Source organism: Dasypus novemcinctus, chromosome 9 (assembly GCF_030445035.2).
Source record: "Dasypus novemcinctus isolate mDasNov1 chromosome 9, mDasNov1.1.hap2, whole genome shotgun sequence".
In the NCBI taxonomy this organism is placed as follows: domain Eukaryota; kingdom Metazoa; phylum Chordata; class Mammalia; order Cingulata; family Dasypodidae; genus Dasypus; species Dasypus novemcinctus.
Genome location: NC_080681.1, coordinates 38023471 through 38051233, shown reverse-complemented (window position 1 = coordinate 38051233; position 27763 = coordinate 38023471). Strand labels below are relative to the sequence as shown.

Sequence of the window (27763 nt, the reverse complement as noted above, 5' to 3'; positions counted from 1 at the left end):
TAATTAGAGGTGGACTGGGCATCACCATTGCTAAGTCCTCAGGACTGGAGAATGAACAATGGAATAGAGCAGACCTACTGTTATTCTACTATAGACTTATTGTTAGTCTAGCAATGGAAGAATTTTTACCACTGATGTGGAGGCAGTGGCCACCAGATGTTCTGAGGGGAGGAAGAAGGGAAAAATAGGTATAATATGGGGGCATTTTCAGGATATTGGAATTGTCCTAAATGATGTTGCAATGACAGATATAGATCATTATATCTTGTCATAATATACAAAATTGTGTGGGAGAGAGATTAAATTATAATGTAAACTATAATCCACACTTAGTGGCAATGCTCTGATAAGTGTTCATCAATTGTAACAAATGTACCACAATAATGAAGGATGTTGTTAATGTGGGAAAGTGTGGGAGGGGTAGGGAGTGGGGCATATGGGAATCCCCTACATTTTTATGTAACATTTATGTAATCTAAGTATCTTTAAAAAAAAAAATTGATCCAGACCCCAGGAGGGGGTGGGAATGGAAGCAACAAATGACATTGGGATAGTAACGTGCTTTCTTTAGTTTAATAAGTAATTTATAATTGTGGCAAAATACACATAACATAAAAAATCATTTTAACCATTTAAGTGGACAATTCTTTGCCATTAAGTACCATGTCAACACTATGTAACTTTCACCACTATTTTCAGAGTATTTTTATTGTCCTGAATCAAAACTCATACTCATTTAGCAATAACTTCCCACTTCTTCCTCCCCATAACCTTGGTAACCATTACTCTGCTTTCAGTTTCTGAATTTGCTTATTTTAAATATTTCATGCAAGATAATCATATAATATTTGTCCTTTTATGTATGGCTTATTTTATTCAACATGCTGTCTTTAAGCTTCATCTATATTGTTGCATGTACCAGCACTTCACTTGTTCATAGTTTCATTGTATGGATATACCACATGATGTCTATCTAGTCATTTGCTGATGGATTCTTATTTCTACCTGTTGTCTATTGTGATTAATGCTGCAATGAACACTGATATCCAAGTGTCTGTCTGAGTCTCTGCTTTCAGTTCTTTTGGGTCCATACCTAGGAATGGAACTGCCAGATCATATGGTAATTCTATGTTTAACCTTCTGAGGAACTGTCAAACTGTTTTTCCATAGTGGCTGCACCATTTTACATTGCCATGAACAATGTACAGGGATTCCTATATTTCCATATCCTTGCTAAATTTATTTTCCATCTTTTTAATATAGCCTAGTAGTAGTGACGTATATCCCACTGTAATGTTAATTTGCATTCTTTAACGGCTAATGGTGTTGAGCATGTTTTCATATATTTACTGGTCTTTTGAATATCTTCTTTGGAGAAATGTCTTTTGACATCCTTGGTCCATTTTTTAATTGGGTTGTTGAGTTGGAGGAGTTCTTTATATATTCTGGATATAAACCCTTATCAGATATATGATTTCCAAATATTTTGTCCCATTCCGTAGGTTGTCTTTTCACTTTTTTTTGTTTTTTTGCTTTTTAAAAATTTTTAATTCATTTTTAAAAAATATTACATTCAAAAATTATGAGGTCCCCATTTACCCCCCTACCCCCCACCCCACCACTCCCCCCACAGCAACACTCTCCCCCATCATCATGACACATCCATTGCATTTGGTGAATACATCTCTGGGCATCGCTGCACCTCATGGTCAATGGTCCACGTCATAGCCCACACTCTCCCACGTTCCATCCAGTGGACCATGGGAGGATCTACAATGTCCAGAAATTGTCCCTGCAGCACCACCCAGGACAACTCCAAGTCCCCGAAATGCCTCCACATCTCATCTCTTCCTCCCATTCCCCACACCCAGCAGCCACCATGGCCACCTTTTCCACACCAATGCCACATTTTCTTCGATCAGTAACCCCAATAGTTCATGAATAGAATATCAGTAAGTCCACTCTAATCCTTACTGTATTCCTCCATCCTGTGGACCTTGGATTGGTTGTGTCCATCCCATATCTATGTCAAGAGGGGGCTTAGATTCCACATGGATGCTGGATGCAATCCTCCTGCTTTCAGTTGTAGGCACTCTAGGCTCCATGGTGTAGTGGTTGACATTCTTCAACTCCATGTTAGCGAGTGGGGTAAGTCCAATAAACCAGAGTGTAGGAGCTGAAGTCTATTGAGGCTCAGGGCCTGGCTATCCTATGGTCAGACCACAGATTCAGATCCCCTAGATATATCTTAAACCCCAGTACCAACTACAATTCTGGTAAAGTAACAGGAAAGGCTTGTAAAAAGAGATCACATCTGAGTCCAGCTCCATCATGCAGAAACACCAACTCCAAAGAAGGGCCAACTGACATGGCACTGAACTCCATCTGCCCTGACCGTAAAACCTGTGTGTCTCTGTAGCCCTCAGAAGAACCAATACCTGGGGTTGTATCTACTTTATCTGTCTCTGAGACTCTGCTCAGGTGTGCATAAGGGCAACCCCTCTGATAACCTCCAGACTCTTTTTTAGAGACTCATAGCCAAATAAACGCATTTGTCCTTTCCATTTCCCCCTTAATTTAGGTCAAAAAGCATTTTTCACTCCTGTTATTATATGTAAACAGGGATATTCTGCTGGTCTGAGTTGAACCTTTTATTCAAGGTCATTTTCTAGTTATGTCATCAGCTGGTACTTAGCAGTGATCCCTCAGCGCCAGGGTGGCTCATCCCTGGGAGTCATGTCCCACACTGGGGAGAAGGCAGTGCATTTACATGCTGAGTTTGGCTTCGAGACTGGCCACATTTGAGTAACACGGAGGCTCTCAGGAGGGAACTCTTAGGTACACTGCCGCTCTAGGCCTTGTTCTTATTTCAGGTCTTTCCACTTTCTTGATAATATCCTTTGATGCACAAACATTTTTAATTTTGATGAAGCCCATTTTATCTATTTTTATTTTGTTGCCTGTGCTTTTGGAAAATTTTAAAAATCCATAGCCTACTATGGATGTACTAAGATCTTGAAGGTATTTCCCTGTTTTCTTTTAAGAGTTTTATACTATTAGTTCTTATATTTAGGTTGTTGATCCATTTTGAAATATTTGTATATGGTGAAAAGTGCAGTCCACATTCATTCTTTTGCATGTGGATTTCCAGTTTTCCCAGCAACACTTGTTGAAAAGTCTGTTCTTCTCCATTGAATGGCTTGCACGCTTGTTGAAAATCAACTGTCATAGATGTGTAGATTTATGTCTTCACTCTCAATTCTATTCCATGGTCTATATATCTATTCTTAAGCTAGTACCATACTTTTAATTACTGTTTCTTTTTGTAATTTTGAAATCAGGAAGTGTGAGTCCTCTAATTTTGTTCTTTTTTCAAGATAGTTGTCCTGACCATAGCAGGGACTATGTAAAATGTCAGCTTCCCGCCAAACTAGGATGGATATGTCAGACCAAAGACTCAGACAAGTTCAGCAAGTGGTTTATTTAGGGGTCTTATGTGGGGGCCCTGTCCTCAGTTGCAGGAGGATGAGATGGTCATGAGTTTAGCAGTGACCTAGTCCTTATTCTTGGTGGTGGGAGGAGAGATGGTGCCTTCCAGGCTTGACATCGCATACACAGCCAGTGGGGAGGGGTCTTTTATGGGGCATGCACTCAAGGAATGGGTGCATTTCTCAAGAACCAGAAGGTACAGGACTTTACAACAATTACAACAATTACCAAGGCATGCAGGGAATGCACATGACTTTTACAGAAAACAAATCCTAAAGGAACAGATGTTCTTAGCAGGGCAGAATTTATACAATGGCAAAAAGGTTTATTGATGTAGGGGTAATTAGGCAGCTTGGAGAAAACAGATATCATGGAAGTCTTCCAGAAAAACAGGTTAAGCACTCTAATACATGATCTGTTGATCAGTAACAAGTTACAGAGACTTGCAGTTTTATTATTTGGAATGGGGGAAAGAGCAGGAAGGGCTGGGGAGGGAGGGGGAGAAAAAAAGCAAAATCAAATATGCCACAATCGTTTTGGGTTTACAGAAATGAATTTACAAAATGGTTCAAAAACATAAATATAAGAGTCACAACTATTAAACTCCTAAGAGAAAACAAAGGAGGCATTTTCTGGACCTTAGTTAGGCAATGTTTTCTTAGACTTTACACTCAAAGCACAAGCAATGAAATAAAAATAGGTAAAATGAGACCTCATCAGAGTTTACAACTTTGTGCCTCAAAAGACTTTATCATGACAGTTAAATGACAACCTACACAATGAAAATTTATATACTGAGGTCTCTGAAACATTTTGCATTTGTTTTTGTACATGATGTGAGGTAAGGGTCTTTCTTCATTTTTTGCAAATGGAGATCCAGTTTGTCCAGCACCATTTGTTGAAGAGACTATTCTTTCCCAGTTGAGTGGTCTTTGCCCCCTTATCAAAAATCAGTTAGCCATAAATGAAGGGTTAATTTCTGAGCTCTTGATGCAATTCCATTGGTCTATATGTCTGCCCTTGTGCCAGTACTTTGCTGTTTTGATTACTGTGGCTTTGAAATAAGTTTTAAGATTGGGAAGTGTGAGTGCTCCAACTTCATTCTTCTTTTGCAAGGTGGCTCTGGCTATTCTGGGCCTCTTACCCTTCCATATAAAGCTGATGACTGGCTATTCTATTTCTGCAAAGAAGGTTGTTGGCATTTTGATTGAGAGTGCATTGAATCTAAAAATTGTTTTGGGTAGGATTGACATCTTAGTGATATTTAGTCTTCTAATATTTAAACATGGAATGTCCTTCCATTTATTTTAGGTCTTCTTTATTTTCTTTTAGTGCTGTTTTGTAGTATTTACTCCTAGATATTTGATTCTTTTTTTGTTTTTAAAATTTTTAATTTTGATATTTGATTTTTTTAGTTGCTATTGTAGATAGAATTTTTTCTTGATTTCTTCTTCCAGTTCATTTCTTGTGTATAGAACACTACTGATTTTTGGGTGTTGACCTTGTACCTGACCCTTTTGCTTAATTCATTTATTAGCTCTAGGAGCTTTGTTGTGGATAAGATTGTTTTTATTAACAATAACATCATAAAAATAGCAATAGCACATTTAGAAAAATTTTTAGTACAGGTCTGCTGGTGATGAATTCTCTCAGTTTTTATTTTTCATTTTTGAAGGATAATTTCCTGGATATAGAATTCTGAGTTGATATACTTTTTTCCTTTCAGCACTTTAAAGATGTCATTCCATTTTATTCTGGCTTCCATTGTTTCTGATTAGAACTCAGTTATCATTTATAATTTTGTTCCTAACTATGCTATGCATAGAATTCTCCAGCTGCTTTCAAAATTTTCTCTTTTACTGTTTGACTATGATGTGCCTTGGTAAGATTTTCTTTGTATTGATCCTGTTAAGGATCACTAAGTTTTTTAGATCTGTATATTGATGCTTTTTACCAAATATGGGGAAATTTTGGGCTTTCTTTTTTTTAAAAAAAAAAGATTTCTTTTACTTATTCTGTCACCCTACCTTCCTGGCCTCCCCCTCCCCCCGTTGTTTGCTTTCTGTGTCTATTTGCTGTATGTTCTTCTGTGTCTGCTTGTATTCTCATTAGGCAGATCCAGGAACCAATCCTGGGACCTTCTGCAGTGGGAGAGAGGCGATCATTCTCTTGTGCCACCTCAGTTCCCTGGTCTGCTGTGTCTCTTATTGTCTCTCCTCTGTCTCTTTTTGTTTCATCATCTTGCTGTGTCAGCTCTCCACGTGGGCCAGCACTCCTGCACGGGGCAGTGTGCTGCACAGGCCAGCAGTCCATGCAGGCCAGCACTCTGTATGGGCCAACTCGCCACATGGGCCAGCTTGCCCTCACCAGGAGGCCCTGGGCATCAAATCCTGGACCTCCTATATTATAGATGGGAGCCCAATTGCTTGAGCCACATTTGCTTCCCCCATTATTTCTTAAAATGTTTTCTGCCACATTCTCTTCCCTCTTTCTGGTACTCCAATTACATGCAAGCTAAAAACACTCAATATTGTCTCATAGATCTCTGAAGCGCTGTTCATTTCTCAAAAATAATTTTTTCTCTTTTTAGTTTGCGCAGTTTCTATGGATCTGTATTCAGGTAGAACTTTTTGTCTGACATCTCCAATCCTCTGTTAAGCCCCATAAATTTCTCATATCAGATATTATAGTTCTAAGTTCTGGCATTCCATTTAATTTTTAGAGTTTTTGTTCATTCATTATGGCAATATTTTCAGGTCACATTTCGAGTCTTCACATGTATAGTAATTTTTTTATTGTATGCTGTACATTGTAATTACGAGATAGGAGCCTGGATTATGTTGTCTACTTTTAAATATTGTAGAGTTTTTTTCTGGTAGTGGTATGTACTAGAATGATATTAATGGTCTTGAATTCCCAAAACACTGTAAACATGTTAACTACATTTATAATGTAAACAAATTGAGAAAAACATGTTTGTGTAACAAATGATAACCAGATATTCACATATTTGATAAGTATTTGCTTGACACCTACCAAAGGGACACTTCCTCTGCCTTTCAAGTGAAGGCTGACACCTGGTGACTCTGATTCCCAGCTCAAAGGCCTGTGCTGCACTGCAAGGCCTCTTGCTACCTCACCACCACCACAACAGCACCCACAGCTGATGGCTTTAGATCTTCTGCTGATACCGGACCAGACCAGTTCCCAAGACCTCTTGTGTGTTGAATGCCCTTGAACTGGTTATTGCATATCAGTTGTGTTGACAGCTTGTGATTAAGCAAGCAAATAAACTGCACTGGGCATCCCAACTATTTTTGTGCCAAATCTGCTTTTGGCTTGCAATCATTTCTCTGGTTATTTTACAACAATTGTATGATGGATATATAACAGGTAGGCAGCTAATTTCATAGCAGCAAACCAAAACTTAAAAAATTGCATGTTCACAGATGAAATTGGAGGACATGTTGAGCAAAGTAAGCCAGACACAAAAGGACAAATATTGTGCGACTACATTACTATGAATCAAATATACTGTGTAACATATTGTATTATTAAAAATTTTTTGTAAGTATCCAGTACATTTAATTGAGATATGTATGTTTTTATTCAACTGTGTGCTCTTTCAAATTTTTGTTTATACTTTCAATTATTAAATGTATAAAATAAAGTTGAAAAAAAAGCATGTGACATTTCCTAGAATTTTATATAAATGGAATCATACAGTTTGTATACTTTTTTTTTTAGGACATTCTGGGGATTGAACCCAGGACCTTGTACATGCAAAGCAGGCACTCAACCACTGAGCTACACCCACTCTCAGTCTATATACTTTTAAGTCTGGCTTCTTCCACTGCATAATTATTAAAAGATTCAGCCATGGTGTTGTGTATATTGACAATTCATTCCTTTTATTTGTTGGGTAGTGCCTGCTGTATGGGTATATTACTTTATGTTTATTGATTCACTTATTGATGGATATTTAGGTATAGCCAGTTTGGAGCTATCACTAATAAATCAGTGAGCATTTATATACATGTCTTTGGAAGGACAGAAGCTTTTATTTCTCTTGGCTAACTACCCAGGAGTAGAATGACTGATTATTTGGTAGGTGTATGTTTAACCTTTTAAGAAACTGACAGTGTTTTCCCAGGTAGTTGTGCCATTTTACATTCCCACTAGTAGTACATGGGAGTTTCAGTTCCTTCATTTCCTCACTAAAACTTAGTGTGGTCAGTCTCTTAATTATAACCATTCTAATGGGTGTGTATCTCATTGTGATTTTAATTTGCATTTCTCTAATAAATGATTCAAGCATTAAAAAAAAAATTGCATGTGAGCATTTAATTCCTAACAATAGATAAAAATGGGTGCTTTATAAATCAGAACGAAGGATATTAAAAATGTATTTTGATAGAACAGGGAACTTACTTTAATGAAGCAAAATCGCACAAATTTCTCAAACTGTAATTTGGTCTCCGAGTTACAAAATGCTGAAACAGGAATGGCTGACAGCTTCTGAAAAATAAATATGAAGATACAAGGAGTATTATGTATATTTCAAATATTAAATTTAGGACCACAGACATTGAAACTAATATATATTTCTAAATATTCACAACAATTTCCAAAATGAAAAATGTTTTTAAAATTCCCCAAATAACCACCAGTGGAGTATCATTTAACAAAATTACAGTTAACATGTCTTAAAGCATGTCGTCAGTGTTTTTTCATATGAAATTATTACAACACAACATTACAAAGGGCAATAAACAATACCTTATTTTTAGTCATCCACTTCACAAATTTATAGTCATAAGGTTCATTGTTCTTCATATCAGAGAGGTCTGCATCTAAAACAGCAATAGAAACTAGACAGTCTTAACTTAAGACAAAATGCACTTCATTTAAGTCTATTAAGACAGAGATTTTCTCCTGATTTAAACCAGTTTGGTTCAGAATTTCCTTAGTAGATATTCACAGAAACTGCTGGAGTCTCATAGTGCAGGATGTGATAGAGTGAGGAATTCACAGATAAGCTTGACTAATATGCGAAGGCAGTACTTAGTATACATCTGGTAGATCGCTTGTGCACTTCTTAACAGCGAAGAGAATAAGAAAGAGAAGAAGAGTATGCCCTTTCAATCGCGAAATAATAAAACACTTTATGATCCTTATTAAGAAAATAACACCTAAATTTCCATACAGAGTAATCATCAGTATAATTATATCTCCAATTAGACATTGCCTAGACTGTAAGCCCACTATTTTGCAGTCTACTATATCCTCACTCCTAGCTTTGTATCTAGCATATAAGTAATGAAAAGCATATTTCTGAATAATAATTAACATTATTGTCTATTGAGGAGAATGTTTAATTCCAAATGATATCCTTATTGTTTACCTCTTAAGTTCATATAGTACACTTAAAAATTTTTTTCAATTGGAAAAAACTTCAAATTTGTATTTCTATTCTTATCTCTTGCCTAAACTTTTTTTTTCCATTAAAAAAAAATTTTTTTTAGGAGGTACCGGGGATTGACCTCAGGTCCTTGTACATGGGAAGCAGGTGCTCAGCCACAGACTACATCTGCTCTTCTCTTGCCTCAATCTTGCTTTAAGGTCTATGCAAAATATTTCTCTGATACTCATTTTCAACAATCTACACTTCATGTTGTATCAGTTTTACTGGTTGTAATCTTAGAACATTTTGAATGTCCCAAAGAAACTAATGCTGATAGTTATTTCATTCAATAAAATTTTATGACTTAGTTTTAAAAATAAGTTGAGGCAGTTATAATCTTTCTTTTATCCACTAAATACTACTGGGTCTTTTAAAATCAACTGTTTAATAACCTTAACACTGAAAAAAATTCAACTTGTATTTAAAGAAAAAGACTCTATGTTTTACTTGACTATTTTATTTCCATTCCACCCTGTGCTTTAAGGAGAATGAAAAACATCCATATAAAATGTTCATAATATACCTCCCATTTATTGCTAGCCTGCTACATTAGTCTCTCATTTAGTATTCACTACAATACTGAGAGGTAGTTACTACTCTCACTTTACAGATGAGGAAATTAACAGAGAGGATAAATCACTATTGCAAGTTATATGTGTTTATGTGTGTTTAATTCAGGTATGGTCCTAACAAAAATGACAACTTAAAAAAAGTTCAACTGTAAATTATGTAAAAACTCCATGTGACAAGTATACATTGAGTAGCATATTCAAGGTACAAAGATAACCCAGACAAAGAAGTAACTATGGGAGTAGAACGAAGAGCAGGAGGGTATTAACTAAGCATGACTGACACTGATCATCCTACTCAATTATTTCTGCAAAGCTTGGAAAAGAGGAGTTTATTGCCATGCTGCTCAAAAAAAGAAGGGAACAAAGAAATCTTCAAGGTTTATAGTTAGAAGGAAATTAGAATCTATTTCTTTTGAATTGTGTGAGCCAGAGATCCTCAAAGGAACTAAATAAAACATTTCTTTATTAAAGGTTAAGTGTTTGGACCTTATCATAATAGCATTAACATATTTAAATAACACATGAGAATGAAAACTGGTTGCTGCATTCCCACCATCTCTTCCATAATTTGGGATATTATTTCTTGCTAGAACAACTACAATAATCTCCTTATTCAACAGCTTGTCTTCTAATCAAATGTCCCCTTTTAAGTTCTAGGATGAAGTGCAGCGGTCTGGAAAGTTGCTTGGTATAGAAGACAGAGAAGTTGGGTGGTTAGGATGTGGATCTCTGGGTTCAGAACCCAGCGCTACTACTTATTAAGTGATTAACTTCCGTAAATTACTTGATTGTCTTTCTGTCTCACCTTTCTCCTCTATCAAGAGAGGATATAATGGCAACAATCTCTTCACACAATATCTCCAATATCATAAATGCTCAACAAATATTAATCAGTTAGCTATTGTTATTAACTGTAAAGGAAAATAATTGTGTTCATGAATGTTATGGTTTAGTTTATTCTCAAGCTGTCATCAAATGAAAGTTTGAGACCAACTTTTAGTACATGGAAGATTTCTTCATTTCAAATTATTCTGAACAGAAAAAAAAGTGAATTGAAACAAACGTCTTCATATGTAGGAGGTATAGACATTAATAGCTTTCCCATTACCACCAGCATGGGTGTAAGTGAGCAGAAGGACCATAAAGAAGGGACAAGTTATTTTATTTTATTTCCTATCATCAGAAAGGGTTTCTAACCCAAATTCTTTCCACTCCAATTACAACCACACTAGATCAAAATCTAAGATGGGATAGTTAAATAGTGAGCTAATATTGTGTGCAGGATAGATTGACTGAGGATAAAATGGGAAACTAATTAAGAACAATGCAATAATACAAGTAAAAGCATTACGGTCCTTTTGATGTATAATGCCACGATGTAATAAATTTGAATTTACTACTTGAAAAAGTTTGGTTCCAGAAAAGAATTTTTCTTACCTAAAAAGCTAAGTTTCTGGGAAATGGATAAAGGATGTGGCTCAACCAATTGGTCTCCCGTCTACCATATAGGCGGTCCAGGGTGCAATGCTCAAGGCCTACTGGTGAGGGCAAGCTGGCCTATGTGGAGTGCCAGCCCACGCAGGAATGCCGCCCCGTGCAGGAGTGCCGCCCTGTGTGGGAATGTCGCCCAGTGTGGGAAAGCTGCCCCGCACAGGAGTGCCGGCCAATGCAGAGAGCTGGCACAGCAAAATGATGCAACAAGAGACACAGACGAGAGAAAATAAGACCTAGCAGAACAGGAAGTTGAGGTGGCACAAGAAAGTAATAGCCTCTCTCCCACTCTGGAAGGATCAGTTCCCAGAGCTACCTAATGAGAATATAAGCAGACACAGAACACACAGCTAATGGACACAGAGAGCAGACAATGGGGGAATAGGGGAGGCGGGGGGGATGGGAGAAATAAATAAAATAAATCTTTAAAAATAAAAAGCTAAGTTTCCATTTACGAATTATGTAACAAATTCCATTTTTTCACTTGCCTTTGTTATCAAGAAGTTAGGTCTCAACTTAATGCTAATTATAATATTATATGAACCCAGATGTCTTGCTCCTTTCTCCTGCTATGTAACATTGATTTTCTATTTCTATCTAAACATCTCAATTTATTTATTATTGAAAAGAAGGACTTTCAGTGTGAGAAAGCTCAAATTCTTTTTGGAAGCAGATGAAGTATAAATCATTTTGAATATAAACCAAAAGCAATTCAGGTTGAAAATCTTGTGCAATTCTGACTCAAAGGCAAAAACATGAGATGAAAACCATGTAATATCTTTTTTATCATTCCATGAAATGAGCTGTACATTTAGACCCAATGTAGTAAAAGTGCTTTCCAAATCTCAGGATATAGAACATCTGAAGGGGTTAGGTTTGTGCCAAATACAGCTCTGTGGTAATAGGACTGCCAAACTTCTACTTGCTACGGCCTCTGCTTCTCTCACAGTGAATGAAGCAATGAGCATTTGTGGAAGGAAAGAGAAACTTCCTTCAATCTGAACACAACCTCTTTTCCCTGAAATCTGTGGGGATGATAATGAAATATTACAAGAAGTAATCTTCTTGCTAACATCAGGAAGATTAGAAAAAATTCCTACATGAAATATAAAGTTAAAAACCACTCTAATAATCATTGTTTTGTTATGAAATTGAAAGTTTCTTCTTCTCAGCTTCCTAATATTTGCTATAAATAAGAGGCTTTTCAATTTTTCAAATTCAGTGTCACATAACTTCACTGTAATAAAACTTTAAAAAATTTGAAACCATTTAGGATGGCTGTAATTTTTGTCAGAATAAATTATGCTGGGAGCAGATGTGGCTCAAGCAGTGAGTGTCTGCTTCCCACATGGGAGGTCCTGGGTTTGTCCCTGGTGCCTCCTAAAAACAAAAAAGCAAACAACAAGCAAACAAACAAACAAAAAAACAACTCAAGGGAGCTGATGTATGTAGCTCAGTGATTGGGCACTGGCTTCCTATATACGAGATCCCAAGTTCATCCCCAACCCCAGTACCTCTAAATTTACTACTGTTCACATTACAGTTATAACATGTTCTCCGTTATAAGTAATATACATGTATGTTATATATAAAACATGATCATGATTCTAACTTTACATTTATATGGCATATTAAAATTATATTTAATATAACAGCCTGAGGTAATGTAAAGGTCCATTACTTTTTGGAGATAGTATTATTTTAAAAATCTAGCTGTGTGACTTCAGGCAAGTTATTTTTTTTTCTTATTTAAAAAAATTTATTGAACTATATCACTCATACTTGAACATACATAAACAATATGTGAATAGTATAAGTTGTGAACTTACAAAACAAACATGCATGACATCATATAGTGCTCTGATATACCAGACTACCAACAACACCTTGCACTGTTGTGAACCATTTGCTACTAATTATAACAAGTATATAATAATAATACAGTATGTTACTCCTTTATATTTTACTGTTAGTTCAATATTTCTTCATAAATTAATTTTTTATTTTTTTAAATTTTCAAATTTTTTTCAGACAAGTTATTGAAAACTTTTTACAACTTTTCCTCTGTAGAAACAGAGCTAACAGTGCTTTCGTCAGAGTATTTTGGGTGCTTGGCACACCATTAGCCCTTAATAAATGTTATTTTCTTTCTTTGCTTAATTTCATATATCCTGAAATGGCAAATATTCTCCCATGACTTCAAAATTTCTGGAAATCATATATTTCTAACAAAATAGTATTTTTTTTTTAGTGAAAAAGAAACTAAAATTTTACCCAAATAAACACAAGGTAAATAAATATAAAACTTCAAGTACTTGCATTTTTAATGACACACCAGAACAAGATGACAGCAAATTCTGTTTCATAGACTATCTAGAACAACACTGACTCCATAACCATGTAATAACAATCAAGGTAGAGGACTCATGAGTAAAAATAATTGTTAAAAAAAAAAAGCACTGACCTTGTAAAAATCCATAGCTTTTCCATAGCTAAAAGGCAGATATAACTTTGACATCTTTTCCATAATTCTGCTATTACCTCACACATAAATTTCCATATCTTTGAAATAAGAAAAACCTTTACAAACCTAGCAAAGACACATCAGCGATGATGAAGTATCCTCCCTCAGGAACTATGGGTTTTAGCCCAACACTTTCAAGTAAATGGACCATCCGATCTCTTTTTACTTCTAACTCTTTTGGCAGAGAATTAAAGTAACATTCTGGGTCATCCATGCGCTTGATATCAATCCAAAAAGCTTGAGCCAAGGCTTCCTGTGTGTTAAGATTGAAAAATGTAGAAAGGACATATGGTAACATTATTTATTGTTTAGCTTATTGGTAAAATAAATACAGATTATCTGAATAAGATTATTGGCAAAAAGGTCACTCAGGAAATGACAGTTGGTTTCCTGTGAACCTGTGTTAAACTATCCATGAAGGAATCAGTTATCATAGACATGAATAAATCTAATGTGAAGAACTGAGAATGAACCATGAAAATTCAAATTGGAAAGAGGTGTTATTTAAGGATGGCTTACTTGGAAGCAAAAATACATCAAGTTATTTTCTGTCGAGGTGAGCTATAGAATGACTTGCTAAATCTACCTCTGAAAGATGACTATAGAATAGACTAGTCAGCCTTTCCCCATTACTTGGAAGGACTGTAGTGGAAATGAAAGCTGACCCACTGTATGGAGAAGGAAATGTACCCTCTCTCATTTCTCAGAGGTGTATAAATCCCCGCTCTAATCATTCATACCCCAGGAAAATGGTCTAAATGCAACAGTGATTAGAAATGAGCTATTGCAGCATGTGTAGCAACTCCTCTACCATTCTTTAGGCAAGTTAGAAGAGCCAGGAGAGAAACTGGGTCAAGGGAAAATGCCAACATTTTTAAGGATCAGGCAGGTGTCCAAGAAGGCAAAAGATCAGGAATGAGCAAACAAGGAGATGTCAAGGCATACATAAAGAACAAGGATCTGTACAAACTGATATGAATTCTTCCATATCAGTAATTACAGTGCTTCTTCATTCTCTCTTTTTTTAAAACAGCCATCGTGGTAAAAAAATAATGCCTGCCCCCAAAAAATGCCCATGTCCTAAGCCCCAGAACCTGTGAATATGCTACCTTGCATGGCAAAAGAAAATATGTAGATGTGATTTGGTATGATTTTGAGATGGGATAATTATCCTGGATTATCTGGGTGGATCCAATGTAATCATAAGCATTCGTATAAGGCCTCCAGCCTCCAGAAGGATCACAGTTCTGTCAAGACCTTAACTTTAGCCCCATAAAACCCATTTCAGACTTCTGACCTCCTGAGCTATAAGATGATAAATTTGTGTTATTAAGTCACTGAATTTGTGGCAATTTGTTACAGCCGCACTAGGACACTAAATAAAGCCATGTAGTTAGAACATGGCTTATTTAGCCAATTATTTACAGATGAACAATGGAATGTTTCCCATCTTCTGCCATGAATAGCCATGTACATACTTAACTTCTCACATGTGCAGATACAGCTTCAGGATAAATTCCCAGAAAGTAGCAATTTTGATTGGTGATGCCATAGTTCTCCAAAGGGTTTGTACCACTCTGTACTCCCACCAGCAATGTTTGAGTTCAAAGCTAAAATGTGATGGATAGAAAAACCCTATTCTTGAGGACAGTGATACATTCCTTCCCCTAAATTCCGAAATTATATTAGGAAGCTCTGCTCAAGCAAGACATTAAGTCCATCGAAATCTGCATTATTAAAATAATAACGGCTGCTCCCGAGGCCACCGCCGCCACCGCCGCACAGAGCCTGGGCAGGATCCACGGCTGAGAGGAGGAGAGGAGAGGAGGAGGAGGCGCCGGATCGGGGGGATTGTCAGTATTTAAACAGACCACACCATGCGTGAGTACAAACTAGTGGTCCTTGGTTCAGGAGGCATGGGGAAGTCTGCTTTGCCAGTTGAGTTCATTCAGGGAATGTTTGTTGAAAAATATGATCCAATGATAGAAAGTTCCTACAGAAAGCAAGTTGAAGTGGATTGCCAACGTGTGTATGCTCAAAATCCTGGATATAACAGGACAGAGCAATTTACAGTGAAGAGGGATTTGTATATGAAGAATGGCCAAGGGTTTACACTAGTATATTCTATTACAGCTCAGTCCACATTTAATGACTTATAGGACCTGAGAGAACAGATTTTATGGGTTAAGGACACAGATGTTCCAATGATTTTGGTTGGCAATAAATGTGACCTGGAAGATGAGTGCGTTGTTGGCAAAGAACAGGGCCAAAATTTAGCAAGACAGTGGTGTAACTGTGCCTTTTTAGAACTTTCTGCAAAGTCAAAGATCAATGTTAATGAGTATTTTATGATCTGGTCAGACAGATAAATAGGAAAACACCAGTGGAAAAGAAGAAGCCAAAAAAGAAATCATGTCTTGCTGCTCTAGACCCATAGTAAGAAGCAGCTCTGAGCCAGATTACAGGACTGAAGAACTGTTGCCTAACTGGAAAGTGCCAGCATTCCAGACTTCAAAAAATAAATCCGAAGAGGCTTCTCCTGTTTTATATATTATGTGAAGAATTTAGATCTTATATTGGTTTGCACAAGTTCCCTGGAGAAAAAAATTGCTCTGTGTATATCTCTTGGAAAATAAGACAATAGTATTTCTCCTTTGCAACAGCAGTTATAACAGATGTGAAAATAAACATACTTACTCTAAAAAAGAAAAAAATAAATACAATAAAATAATAACCTTCACCAAAAGGCCAAGATTAAACCTCAAATTACTAAGACACCTACCTGTAAAGGAGTTGCACAAGTATAGATAGTATTTTGTTGAACTGTCTGTAAATGTTTGATCAAATGATTAGGACCAATGGACCAGCCAAGCTGGGAAAGGAAAGGAAAAGAGAAAAGCAGGAATCAAAAAATAAAACTAATTGCATATACCCAATCTGGGGGATTTAATAATTAATAATAATGCACTCATAAACTGTTCACACTACGAAGGCAATACAGTATTAGTAGCTGGACTCATTTCAATATTGTTCTTTTGTGGAAAAACCTCCAACTAGAGTCACTAATCTACCTTCAGACAATAAACAGCACCTGCAATCATTATCAGCCTTCTTCCCTCTTCTAATTAGCTCCTTCTGATAACCTGGAGGTCTAAGAACTGGTAACAAAGCTTGTTTGAATAATATATAGATAAAGTAACTCTGAACAATAATTAAAATAGACTTTTGGTCCTACAGGCCTTATTTTTCATATTCTCTGTTCTTAGCCATTCTCAGGATAAGTGAGGTTGGTAGATAATTAAGTTACAATCAGATACATTCATTTTTTTTGTTTTGATTTTTTTATTAGCAAAATTGTAAGCTTATAAAACAATCATGCATAAGATGCAGAATCCCATATGTTGCTCCACCACACACACACCTTTCACTGTTGTGGAACATTTGCTACAAATTATACAAGAACATCATCAAAATAATACTGCTAACTATGGTGCAAAGCTTACATTTGGTGTATTTTTTGCATAAACCACCCTATTATTAACATCATGTATTAGAATTGTACATCTGTTATAGTTCATCAGAGACTGCTGTTATATTTGTACTGTTAACCACAGTCCATCATCCACCACATGGTTCATTGTGTTATATGGTCCCCAATGCCTTGTACACTCCGTACACTCAGTGGCTCTCAGTTTCATCACAGAGTTCTGCTGTCATCACTTCAGTTAATTTGAGAACATTTTTCTTACTCCAATAGAACAATAGAACTGACTCAGCATTGATATAGTATCTTCTTTGCCTTGATGCACGAATTTTACAATATTGCTGCTAACTAGAGTCCATAAGTTACATAATTGTAATTTTCCTTTATATTACCATATCCTTAATACCTCTTAATAGTGATGTGTATTTGTTCTAGTTTATAGAAGAACATTTCTACAATTAACCAATCCTCATTTGTACTATTAACCAATCCTCGTCCACCACCATGTTCACTATGTTATACAGTCCCTAGATTATTCTCTAGCTTTCTTTCAATTAACATTTATATCCCTAGACTACCTCCTTCAGCCACAATCATGTTTATAAAACAGCAATTTTAGTTAAACTCACTATTATGTGTTACCATCAACTCTATCCATTTCCACACAATTACAATCAACCTCACTAAAAACCTGACATATATTAAATATCACTAACTCTTGTCAGCCCACATCTTATCCCCTAAGTAACCTATATTTTAGATTTTAACTCCATGCATTAACTCATCATATTTAGTTCCTATTAGTGAGCCATACAATATTTGTCCTTTTATGTCTGGCTTATTTCACTCACAATAATGTCTTCAAGGTTCATCCATGTTGTCATAGCAGCATACTGTTTCTTTTTACAGCAGCATAGTGTTTCATTGTATGCATATGCCACATTTTGTTTACCCATTCATTGGTTGATGGACACTTGGGTTATTTTCATCATTTGGCAATTGTGAATAATTATGCTATGAACATCATTGTGCAAAAGTCAGTTTGCATCCATTTTCGTATATTTCTAGTAGCAGGATTGCTGGATCATACAGCAGATCTATATTTAGCTTCCTAAAGAAATGCCAAACTGTCTTCTACAGAGGTTGCACTATTCTACGTTCCCACCAACAGTATAGGAGTGTTCCTATCTCCCCACATTCTCTCTAGCAAGTGATCATTTTCTGTTTTTTAAATAATGGCCATTCGATAATAAGTGAAATGATATCTCATTGTATCTTTGATTTGCATTTCCCTAACAGTTAGTGGTATTGAACATCTTTCCATGTGCTTTTTGTTTGTTTTTTTTTGTTGTTCGTTTTTGTCTTATTTTTTATTTCACGTGCTGTTTGGCCATTTACATTTCTTCTTTGTAGAAATATCTATTTAAGTCTTTTGGCCATTTTATAATGGGATTTATTGCTCTTTTATTGTTGAGTTGTATAATCTTTTTATATAGAATGGAAATCAAACTCTTATCAGATAGGTGGTTTTCAAATATTTTCTCCAATTGAGCAGGCTGCCTTTTCATTTTCTTGAAAAGTCCTTTGAACCTCAAAAGTGTTTAATTTTGAGAAGGTCCTGTTTATCCATTTTTTCCTTTGTTGCTTGTGCTTTGGGTGTAAGATTTAAGAAACCATCATCTACCACCAACTCTTGAATATGTTTCCCTACATTTTCTTCTAGGAGTTTTATGGTTCTAGCTATTATATTTAGGACTTTGATCCGCTGTGAAATAATTTTTGTATAAAGTGTGAAATAGGAGTCATCTTTCTTTTGTTGGGATATGGATTCCAGTTCTCCCAGCACCATTTGTTGAGTTGACTGTTCTGACCCAGTTGTGTGGCCTTGATAGCCTTGTCAAAATCAATTTACCATAAATATGAAAGTCTATTTCTTAACACTCATTTCAGTCCCATTAGTCTGATAGTCTATCTTCATGCAAGTACCATGCTATTTTACCACTATACCTAGGCACTATGATTTAAATTAGGAAGTGAGAATCTTCCAACTTGGTTTTTCCTTTTAAAAGATGTTGTTCCTGGCTATTCAAGGCCTTTTAACCCTTCCAAATAAATTTCATAATTGACTTTTCTACTTCTCCAAAAAAGGCTGTTGGAGTTTTTATTGGGATTGCATTGAATCTGTAAATAAATTTGGATAGAAGTGACATTTGAATGATATTTAGTCTTCTAATCCATGAACACAGAATGTACTTCCTTGAATTTAGGTCATCTTTGATTTCTTTTAGCAATGCATTGTAGTTTTCTGAATATAGTTCCTTTACATCCTTGGTTAAGTTCATTCCTAAATATCTGATTACTTTAGTTCCTATTGCAAATGGAATTTTTTCCTGACTTCCTCCTCAGACTGCTCACTACTAGTGTGTAGAAGCACTACTGATTTTTGCATATATATTTTTTTAAGATTTATTTCTCTCCCCTTCCCCACCATTGTCTGCTCTCTGTGTCTATTCACTGTGTGTTCTTCTGCGTCCACTTGCAATATCAGGTGGCACTGGGAATCTGCATCTCTTTTTTGTTGTGTCATCTTGCTGTATCAGCTCTCCATGGTGTGTGTGGCGCCACTCCTGGGTGGGCTGTGTTTTTTCACACAGGGTGGCTCTCATTGCAGGGCACACATCTTGCGCGTGGGGCACCCCTACACGGGGGCCTTGCGTGCGGCAGCACTGTGCGTGGGCCGGCTTACCACATGGGTCAGGAAGCCCTGGGGATTGAACCCTGGACCCTCCATATGGGAGATGGACATGCCATCAGTTGAAACACATCTGCTTTCCAATTTTTGCATATTAATCTTGTATTGCACAACTCTGCCAAACTCATTTATTAGTTCTAGTAGCTTTGTTGTAGATTTTCCAGGACTTTGTAGTTATAGAATCATATCATCTGTGAATAGTGAAAGTTTTTCTTCTTGTTTTCCAATTTAGATGCTTTTTATTTACTTATTTTTGTCTAATTGATCCTCTAGCACTATATTGAACAATAGTGGTGACAGTAGCCATCCTTTTCTTGTTCCCAATCTGAACAGGAAAGTTTTCAGTATTTCACCATTGAGTACAATGTTAGCTGTGGATTTTTCATGTACACCCTTTTTCATGTTGAAAAAGTTTACTTCTATTCCTATCTTTCACAGTGTTTTTATCAAAATAAGGATGCTATATTTTGTAAAATGCCTTTACTATGTCAACTGAGATGATCATGTAATTTTTCTTCTCCCATTTATTAATGTGGTGTATTGATTTTCTAGAGTTGAACCACCCATGCATGCCTGAGACAAAACAAACTTTAGTCTAGAGCTTTCCTATTGATTGGCTTTGTGCTAAAGTTCCTCTTTGATACTTGGTTCAAATTATTTTGGGACTTAATATTACATCATGTTTAGCTAATGTGAATTTTTCAGCTTCTATTCAACTGTTTCTTACCATTTATCCCTTGTCAGGGATGAAGGCGGAGCTGAGGGTGCAGTTGGTATTGTATGACATGCAGGCTTAAGCTGCCTGTGTTGCTTCAAGAGCTGATGAAGTTCTGCCCACCTCTCTCTCTTGTCAGGGGCAGGAATGGAGACACAGGTATGTGCAAAAATCTAGTCTGTGTGGGCCAAAAGTGACTACAGCTGCCTGGAGAGACTGATGCAGCTCTGTCTACCTTCCTTCCTGCAGGTGTGGGTAATAGTCTAAGCAGTAGGATTGGACTTTAGCCAGCCAAATTTACTAATCAATAGCTAAACATGGTGCCTGGCTTTCTTCCTCCCCTGGTTTTGTGAAATAGAGCTTCCAACTCCAGCCAGGGAGCAGCTCCTGATGCATCCTGCCCCAGTAACCAGTCTCCACAGCATGGAATCTTCATCACAGATGGTCAGCCTCCATCTGTTCTTCCTAGGAGGCTGCAGTGTGCTTTTCTGGTCTCCTGAGGCTCCCAAACAAGTGATTGAGATAGCTTCTGGCTGATTACTAACTGCACTGTAGAAAGGGTTGACTCTTGGAACTCTCTGTTATGCCAACATCTTGCCTCTCTCTCTGCAGGCCTTATTTTTTATATTCTGTTTCTTAGCCATGCTCACAATAGGTGAGGTTGGTGGAAAACTGGGTTACAACTGGATAAATTCTATTTTAATAAATAATACAGTGTTACGTGCATAGGTTCTACTGCTTGTGCAGGCGTGAATTTATTAGCAGTATAACCTCAGTTAAATGTTTATTAATAACTTCCCTGTACTTTAGTTTTATCATCTGTAAAGTGGGAAAATAATTGTACCCAGTTCATAATGTGGTTATGAGAACAAAAGGAATTAATAAATGTAAAGCACTTAGAACAGTTCCTGGCACATAGTAAATGCTAAACTATTACCCATTATTATTTTTTCTCCTTTTATATTAATATGCAGCAATCTGAAAAGTCTTTGCAAAGAAAAGTGTTATTAGTTGATAACCTGTAAAATGAAAAAAATATCTGATTTTCTTTATTTTTAAAGAAATGATTAACCCCTCCTCCAAAATAAGGTCAACATGAGAGCTGAATGACACACACACACAAAAGATCAAATATGAAAACTTATGTAAACTGAATATATATGCATATAAAACACAAAACAGTCTCCAAGAAATAAAATACATTCCTGCACTTTTAAGCAATTAGATTTTTAGTCATCTTACCTTCCAGCCAGTTACACTAAAAGTCTTTCCAGCACTTCCTATTGTTATTGTTCTTTCCCACATACCTGGAAAAGTGGCTGAATAGAAAAATATGTCACAAAATTATCTTCTAATTAATCTACATTCTGTATAATCTAAAAACCTAAAAAAGATACATTAATTCAATGAAAATAAGTATTACATTTGGTATAGCTATTCCAACAGGCTTTTAGTTCAATATAAGAATTCTGTGGCATGATTTTGGTGGTGGTCCTGGCTATTGGTTAGCCCATCTTTATTTTGCCCATTTCCTGAGTGATTTCCACAGTCTTCCTAGAGCAGTAGTTCTTAAAATATGGTTCCCAAACCAAGAACACCAGCATTACCTGAGAACTTGTTACAAAGGCAAATTCTTGGGCCCCATCCAAGACCTAATGAATCAAAATCTCTTGGGGTAGGGTACAACAATTTGTGTGGTTTTTTGATAACAGCTTTATTAAGCTATAATACCAATACCATACAATTCACCCATTTAAAGTGTGCAATTCAGTGACTTTTAGTATATTCACAGAGTTGTGCAACCATCACCACAATCAATTCTAGAACATTTTTTCACCCTCAAAAGAAGCCCAGTACACTTTAGTGATTAGCACCCAACCCAAGGCAATTACTAATCAACTTTCTGTGTCCCTAGATTTGCCTATTCTGGACATTTCTTCTAAATGTAACTAAATAATATGTGGTCTCCTGTGACTGGTTTCTTTCACTTAGCATATGCTTTCAAGGTTCATTCATGTTGTAGCATGTTATCAATACTTCATTCCTTTTTATGGCTGAAAAATACTCCACTGTGTGGACATACCACATTTGGTTTACCTATTCTTCAACTAATGAATGACCTTTGGGTCATTAAAAAAAAAAAAAAGCTTAAGGAACTAAGTGGAAGCACATAAATTGAAGGTCTACCTGAATTATCCTGGCCTGATCCTCAGTCCACCATTGCCCAGACCCCAAGTGACTCAACAGAATGTGGGCTGCTAACGCTGTTAGTTGACAGAAAAGGCATCCTAACCCCTTCCCAATGTTCTGGTCAGAGAAAGTCATGCAAGGACTTACGAGATAGACTGCTCAAGAAGTTCATCCTATTCCCAGGGCAGGGAGCTCTGATATTCCCCAGCACGATATGTACATATTTGGAACCACTGTGTCGGAATTCCCATTTTTTCCTTTTTAAACATTAATTTCCCTGTTCCTTCCTCATGATTTCCTGCATGTGCTGGGGTGGGTCACCAGAACATGAGAATCTGACAGGCCTGTATAATACCTAGAAATCCTGGGCAAACATTCCCTCTTCCCTGATAGCCATATGCTTCAGGGAAGCTGCCACCCCAGCTCCAGGGATGGCCAAACTGGCACAAGGGTAATCCCCATCGCCCATGCCAGGGACTGCTTTAAGAATGAGCTGTTATGCAACTCTGGCCAATGAGACATTAGTGGAAGTCTTCTGGGGGAGCTTCTGGGGAAAGTTTCTTTACTCCCAAAAGAGAGGTACAAGCCTGGGACCCTCCTGAATGGTGAGATAATAAATATCATTACTGTGTAATTAAAGTTGCTGTGACAGTCAAAAGAATCCTAATTGATAGAGTCAAGTATCGTACCTTTCCAGTGGAATAATAGCTTTAATATTTAATAAATATTATTCATTCATTTACTATTCAAACATTTACTAACAACTACCAGGTGACAGATTATGCTAGGTCCAGAGGAAAGAAAGATGAGTAAGATTCAGTCCTGTCTTCAAGGAGCTTAATGTCTAGTGGGAGGATGTGACAAGTAAAGCAAGAATTGTAATATGTTGTGATGAGTACTCTAACAGCAGCAGGCATGGAGGGTTATGCAAGGAGAGAAGAGGGTGTTAGGGCAACCAGTAATGCTTGAGCTGGGGCTTGGAAGGCCAAATAGGATATAACAAGGCAGAGAAGGGGAAGAAAGTTATTTGGGGCAACAAGCATACAGGTAGAAAAGCAGGGAGGTATGAAATGCAAGAGTTTGTGAATTTTGCTGGACATTGGTAAATTAATTCCATTCTTTTAATCTCCTGAGAAAGCTACATGCAACACTGCTTCCTGGATTCCCCAAGTAGTGAAATTCTTTACACAAAATTCCACAAGTTTTTCCCTTGTTTTTTAAAACAGGTACAATGGATGCTCTTGTATTGTTCTAAAACTGCTGGTATACACAAAGGGAAAATAAATACCCATTGCTGGAGGTCTAAGCAATTGCTTTCCTAAAGTACTCTACTGGTAGGCAAGTAAAGCACCTACTAAAATGTAAGGTAGCTAAAGAAACTTCAAAATGGTTGCAAAAGTAATTTCAGCCTGTCCTGAAATACCTGCCAATATTTGTAATGGTAGAAAAACTATAAATCAGAAAAGTTATCATTGTGTTCTCTGTGAAATATAACAAAACTCAAAAGATAAAAGAGGAAAATAATCAGAGGGCCCACATGAAGAAGGACTATTCTAACATTTGATATCAATAACCCTTAAGTTTCAGGACGGTTCTGGTCTTACAAAGTGTTCCAAAAGAATACCATGATACATATTTTATTTGAAAATCTAAACTATGTATAATACAAGGTGTCACTTCCTTTAAGGTAATAAAATATGTATAAAATCATGGAGGCCTAATAGAAAGAACTATCCAGAGCACTTAGTAAAATCCTGACTATAGGTCATATACAAAGGAAATCAAAACTAATCACTTTCATTTCTAATGTAGGCTTTGTTCACAAAATAGCAAATCTAATTATAGAATGTAAAGAAAAGCCAAGTAATTAGTTCATGATCATTTTAGTTAGACATTTAAATGGGGATGACTCTTTTTTTTGAAGGAGTAAGCTGATTAGCTGAATGATTTATGAGAAACTTTATACTACTTTAACAATTATCTGTATATTAGTATATATATATAAGGGGAGAAAATGAAAATGAGTTTCTTTCATTGACTGAATGCCATTTTACTGAAACATAGAGATACTCTAATCAAGAATCTGATCCAATAAGAGAAAATTCTACTATTTCAATAAAAAGTGACAAATTATTTTCAGACATCTAAATATTCATGTCCTCTCAATCTCAGAGATTTGAGGACCCATGTAAATTATGAAATTGTGAATAGATAGGCAGAATAGATGATTATAGCACTATGCATGAAAGTGGAAATCCATAGGCAAAAAGCAAGCGAACAAAAAACAAACAAATGACCTGTGCAGGTCCAATGATTTTAGAAAGCTATATCCAGGATACTGTAAGTTTATATTGCAGTTACATCTAAAAGGCAATTGGCCTTTGTATTCTCATTTATAACTTATCCTTAAATCAGCCAAAGCAGCTATAACTGTTATTCACAGGCAGCTAAGGCTTCAAGACAAGTCAGATAAAGATTAGGGGCATGATGGAGAGTGCAATATAAGGGGTAACTGCCTCTGTGACAACATGAAGATGATGTTAATTTCATGTTAATTTCATGATGGATGGCTAGAAAGTCTTATTGTATTTTATTAAAGAACTATCATATTGCAAATTGATGTAATGGCAATTTTGTATCTTTCATGTAACAAGGGCCACAGTATTTGACAGAATAAGTTTTAGTGCAAATGAATTGTACTCTCTAAATAATGAAATAATGTATTCATTTTTTTTCTTGTTTTAACTTTATGAGATGTTTTAATAGCTAAAAAATCTGAGTTAAAAATGTCTTGCATCTCTTTAGCAAATAACTTTATCAATTACACTTTTACTAAGTGGGGTTTCTAGTTTGTAGGTTTAAACAATAAATAAAGATTATTTAAAGTGATCTATTGGAAAGAATACCACTAAACCGAGTTGATGAAAATTCTAAAGCTTTAACTAAAATTTAAAGCTTTATCACAAAGACATGAATGTATATTTTATGTTGAATATAAAATGATTTTTGTTTATTAGATAGATGTCTCTTTCCTTCTGTTTAATCCAAAAAAATTATATACAAAACATTAAATGTCCATATTGGTCTGACTTTCAACTGGGAACTAGAATAGTTCAAATCACCTAAGGACAGAGGTCACCAACAAGATAGTAGTAATGGACTCTAATGCAGTTTTGACATGTAACATTGCACTGTCTTAACATCACAAAATCTACAAATTCCTAGGCTCTTTCTCTGCTTCTCTCTGACAAAAGTAATTCACTTCCAAGGGCTCAGCTATCAGCAAAATTTTGATGTGTACCAAAAATATATCCCCTCCTAATTTGATCCTGACCATCAAGCCTGTACTTCCAGTTGTCTCCAGACATCAGCTCTTGCATGTCTCACACACACTCAAACTTAGCGTGGCAAGTGCTTGAGAGCCAGGAATTTCCTTGGTTCAATTCTTCCCCACATCTATAGTTCCTCCTGTAGTTAATGGCCTTACTCTGTTGCATGGTCCAAGCTAGAGACATCTGATTCATACTTGATTTTTCCCTTTCCACATAGGCTTTATAATTTTTACTTCTAAATAAATATGTACGAAGTATCATCTCCACTGCCAGAGCATCTGATTTGTTTAAGACCTTCATCTGTAGTTGGATCCTATGTTTATAAAACAAATTCAGGCACATTGGGGTGTGCCTTGTCACACCGTTTTTTCTTAAAATATGCTCACTCGTACTCTGGTACCAGTCAAACAAAATGTAGAGAATTTTAAAAATCAATTTTAAGTTTTCTTCTGCACAATTTTCTTAAGTCTTTGGTACTTTCTACTGACAATGAAACAAATGAACATTTATCCAAGAATATTAATAAAATCAGAAAGACTCGAATATGATTATTCGATAGCTCTATGTTAGAGACAAGTATGCGCAGAACTGTGATTTTTTTATACTGACTTCTCCTGTTGAATTTGTTAGTAAAGTTGTGCCTGTTTCAGAATGGAATTTAATACATATACTGCTATTTCATGATGCGAGCAAGTGGTTTAAAGGTGCTCTACCAGTAAGTAAATTTCAGAACCACTGACCTCCTCAAAAAGTATATATTCTTCATTCTCATAAACAACGTCCTTGGGAATCACCTTACTTTTCCACTCACATGCCTGACAGTTATTACAAAGCACCCTCACAAACCAAACCACTTACATTTCTTAAGTATATCTTGAGCTTTTATGCTTACTTATCTCAGTATAACCTGATTTATCTGATAGGAATTTTTTCTACTTGTCTGGTTTCAGAGCTTAATAGTGTCATACAAAATCTCTTCCCCAAAGTTTTTACTTCACCAAAGTCTGCAACCTATTCATTAATTCACTCACTGTTCTCTCAAACACTATTTTCAAGTGCTGGTGAGAGATACACATTACAAAGACTATTTTAAAGCTGATCTGGGATTCTTTCCAAACAGTTGTGCACACATGCACAAACAAATTTAGATCTGTGACTCTGTGTAATAATCAGTACCTATTTTTAAATGCTTATTTCCAGTATATACAAGCCATTCATAAACCTCATCACTGATGCAGAGTGTGTCATATCTGATGCAAAGGTCAGCAATTACTTGGAGTTCTTTTTTGGTATATACCTATACATTATTAAGGGGAAAAAAAAAGTAGAGCCAATTAGTACTCAACATATGATAAAACAATAAATCAGAAGACTATATAAAGAGATAAAAGACTTATTTACCTTGCCCATGGGATTATGTGGAGTATTGAGTATAATAGCTTTGGTTTTGGAATTAAATTTACTTTCCAGTTCTTGAGGATCTAATGTCCAGTCAGAGCTAGACCATTTTTTCCCATCAACAGGTTTCTAAGCATGAAGGAAGATGTGATTTAATTCAATTAATTCATGTTTGCTGTCTTACAAATAAACAACCTAATAAGGAAAAAAATTAGAGAAAGGTGTGGCAAAGGTAACTAGATAGAGAACTGACAAAGAATGTGACCAGAAAATAAGTAGGCTCTAGGTCTGTCTTGAGTGTTCAAGGCTTGAGTCTCATGCTCACACCTGGCCAGTAGAAAAATGAATAGTC

General features: G+C 36.1%; 1 protein-coding gene and 1 pseudogene across 10 annotated transcripts in view; one reads left to right on the top strand and one right to left on the bottom strand.

The window, feature by feature from the left end:
* Nucleotides 1–27763, bottom strand: part of KYAT3 (kynurenine aminotransferase 3) — a 66460-nt gene that overhangs the window by 6287 nt on the left and 32410 nt on the right. For all 10 annotated transcript variants that reach the window (XM_004469687.4, XM_004469689.5, XM_004469695.5 and 7 more), the window contains 7 exons: nucleotides 27415–27540; nucleotides 27190–27310; nucleotides 21734–21810; nucleotides 16323–16412; nucleotides 13607–13793; nucleotides 8269–8342; nucleotides 7921–8007 (listed from right to left, as the gene is read on the bottom strand). In XM_004469687.4, coding sequence (XP_004469744.1) covers nucleotides 7921–8007; nucleotides 8269–8342; nucleotides 13607–13793; nucleotides 16323–16412; nucleotides 21734–21810; nucleotides 27190–27310; nucleotides 27415–27540 — 762 coding nt within the window. The remainder of the gene's footprint in view (nucleotides 1–7920; nucleotides 8008–8268; nucleotides 8343–13606; nucleotides 13794–16322; nucleotides 16413–21733; nucleotides 21811–27189; nucleotides 27311–27414; nucleotides 27541–27763) is intronic.
* LOC139439554 (ras-related protein Rap-1A pseudogene) lies at nucleotides 15369–15977 on the top strand (annotated as a pseudogene).